General features: G+C 45.9%; 1 protein-coding gene across 1 annotated transcript; it reads right to left on the bottom strand.

Annotated features, from left to right (window-relative positions):
- Positions 1-1,209: 1,209 nt before the first annotated feature.
- Positions 1,210-2,635, bottom strand: LOC109706156. Its single transcript, XM_020226956.1, has 2 exons — positions 2,092-2,635; positions 1,210-2,015 (listed from the first exon to the last, which is right to left on the bottom strand). The coding sequence occupies exons 1-2, from the start codon at positions 2,460-2,462 to the stop codon at positions 1,301-1,303; spliced, it is 1,086 nt and encodes a 361-aa protein (XP_020082545.1). The 5' UTR covers positions 2,463-2,635; the 3' UTR covers positions 1,210-1,300.
- Between the last annotated feature and the right edge of the window lie 463 nt (positions 2,636-3,098).

A 3,098-nucleotide genomic window follows, 5' to 3' on the forward strand; every position in this document is an offset into this window, starting at 1 on the left:
GTATGTATTAGAGTCTAATTCAGTTTCATTTGTTTGAACTCCAAGTAAATGTATTAGAGTTCAATAATTTTTTTTTTTTTTTCATTAGGTGAAACCTAATTTATTATTTAGAATTTGATCTAATATGAATGTGGTAACAATATGACTCTAGCTTAATGTGCTAAAGAATTGGATTAAAAAGTTGGTAAGACTTAGTTTCATATTCAGGTTGTACCTAGCCTATGTGGCTTAGGTTCAAGAGTGGATTTGATTGATAAGCATAATTTCAAATCTTGATTTGGGTTAAATATTTGGATTTGGTGCTAGTCCATATGAGGAAATCCATGGCTTGGTTCAATTCTGTTGTGGATTCAAGCATGGTCCAAATTCGGGCCCATATAATTATATTCAGGCATGGACTAGATTTAAGCCCATATGGTTGAGGTCTGAATTGAATTTAAATTCTGGATATGGGCTTGGGCTCAGTTTAGGCCCGCATGGCTTAAGTCCAAGTTTTCTTTAGGCAAGCTATAGAATTGGGGCCCAAATTTATGTTTGAGCTGAACCTGAGTTATGTGTTCACATTTGGGCTGAGCCGGAGTTGTGTAATTTGAGGTGGGTATAGACTCGATCCATTGTTTTGAGGTAGTTAATTTGGGATCATATGAGATCAAAATATTTAAATGTATGATTCAGAATCAAATTCATCACTTAAAAATTTCGAGTGCATTTTTTTTTTATTTATCAAATTCTCAGTCATGAATCACATAAAATGTCCAATGCGATAAAATCTCAATTTGGTCTAATTTGGCCAAATCGAAAGATTCGACTTTGGATAGAATCAAAGAGCTCGATTATTTTTCGAACATCCCATTGTTCTTCCAATAAAAGGACGATCAAAAGAATATTAATTGATAACCCGATTAATTTTCTTTTGTCTCCTCATTATAGGAGAAACAAGAGAACACATTTTTTTTATCTCCTTTGAAAATACAAGACAACAAAGATAGATAATTTTTCTTTGTCTCTTTTACATTCATGGGACAATTAAGGTGGGAAAATCCCTTCCTTGCCTCCCTTTTTGTAACAAAGCCCCCTCTCTCTTTCATAAATAGAGAAGTAATCTCTTTCTCTCTTTTGATAATTTTTTTTTTTTTTTTTTTTTTTGCAAAGAGAAGAGCACCGCTCTCTCCCTCTTTCGATGATGTCATATTTTTTATAAAGAGAAGAGCACCGCTCATTCTCTTTTGATAAGACATTTTTTATAAAGAGAAGAGCACCGCTCTCTCTCTTTATGTACAGATTGGGTTCGCCGTCAATATTACATCTTAGGCATTTCATCAAACAATTGGTATGCATGATTCGTCGGTGCCAACTCCGTCAGAGTAATATCCTGAACGGCCTTGTAGGCGGCGAGGGTGTTCTCGGCGGCCTCCTTGCGCTTGGCCCCGGCCTTGAACTCGGCTAGGTAGCGGTGGTAATCGCTCTTTATCTTGAGATAGAAGATCTTGAAGTTGACGGTAGTGAGGTTGAGGCTGTTGCTGACGAGCCTGCTGAGATTGGTCTGCATGTTTGCGAGGGTCGAGCCGTCGACGTCCGGGAACTCGTCGAACGAGTCTGTGCTGGCGGCCGAGAGCTCGTTGTTGATGTCCGCGGGCCGTCCACCGTCGCGCACCAATCGCAGTGCATTCTGCAGCGCGTCCGCCGCCGATCCATAGCTGTCGTGGCACGACTGCAGGACGTTCTGCAGTACCTTCTCGGCAGCTGGGGCCGCCACTGCCTGCGCGTGCTCCGTCTTGAGCGCTACAGCCTGGACCGATGCCTCCACTAACGATTTCGGCAAGTTGACCGCCGCCGACCCTGCCAGCGCCTGGCAGAGCTTCGCATAGTGCGCCTTCACGCAGAGCCCCGCGGCGTCGAAAACGCGGCTCACGCGGTGTAGCCGCCGCGTCTCGCCCGTAGCTGGCTGCTGCAACATGCTATCGTCTTCGTCGTGGGGGATCAAGGATCCACTGGTGGTGCGCGAGATGCAACGGCTGCTGTCAGAGAGGGAGTAGACTTAGAAACCTCTTTTTAAAGAAGCGTTGTTCATTGCGGACGTAGATCGAACACCTGGTGAGCGGTGACGAGGAGGGCCATGTACAAGAACGTGGAGAGGGAGAGGCAAAGAGGAAGTAGAGGATGCCGCCACAGATGTTGGTGGGCTCGGCCTCGATCTGGGCGCGGTAGGCGTGGATGGCGGGCGTAGGCGATGAAGGTGAGGGTGAGGACGAGGCCACGGTCGGCGTTGCGCCCAAACGCGGCGGTGCCGCTGACGCGGCGCACGAAGACGAGGTGCGCGTCGAGGAGGCGGAGGCCGAACTCGTGGGTCGCCTATCACGGCTACCGACGACGGCGGTGTTGGGGGGGGGACGCCGCAGGCGAGGAGGCGTGCGGCCTCGGCGGTGCAGGGGACCTCCCATGGCTTGCGGGTGGCTGACCATGCGGCGGAGGGCGGCACCGTTGAGGATGATCTGGTGCACGGCGAAGGCGATCTCGCGAGAGACGCGGCGGAGGTCGGCGGCCGCGATGGGCGAGCGGTGGTCGCCATGGTTGATGAGGGTGGAGATACAGAGGGTTTTTTTTTTTTCGGTTAGGAGAAAGAGAAAGAGCTTTTATTGTGACATCAATGGAGAAGAGAAAAATATTATTATTACCTTTCTTTTTTCTTTCGTAGACAGAAGTAGTGGGATTTTTTTTTGTTAGGGATAGGTTTTTTTAGAGTTCAAAAACAAAGTCCCCCTTTTCCTTTCTCATTGAGAGATATTTATGGGACCAGTCGTAACTACCTGGGATTTTCTTTTTTCTTTTTTTTTTAGAACATGTGTATGGTGGGGTTTGTGGGAGAGGTAGGAGAGGTGGGAAGTTACGATAGGATCATCGGTATAGAATAACAAATCAAACCCTTTACTTTGCTTATATTATGCTTTAGTTAAAATAAAAAAATATTATATGCTTGAAGTGGAGCATCTTGCAAATATATGAAAGGGAAAGGACTAATTTGCTATGTGTAATACCCATGCATGCCTACGAGAACATTCTCTCTTTCTTCTTTTTGCAGTCTATGCACCTAGTGCATA

Source organism: Ananas comosus, unplaced genomic scaffold (assembly GCF_001540865.1).
Source record: "Ananas comosus cultivar F153 unplaced genomic scaffold, ASM154086v1, whole genome shotgun sequence".
NCBI classification, from domain to species: domain Eukaryota; kingdom Viridiplantae; phylum Streptophyta; class Magnoliopsida; order Poales; family Bromeliaceae; genus Ananas; species Ananas comosus.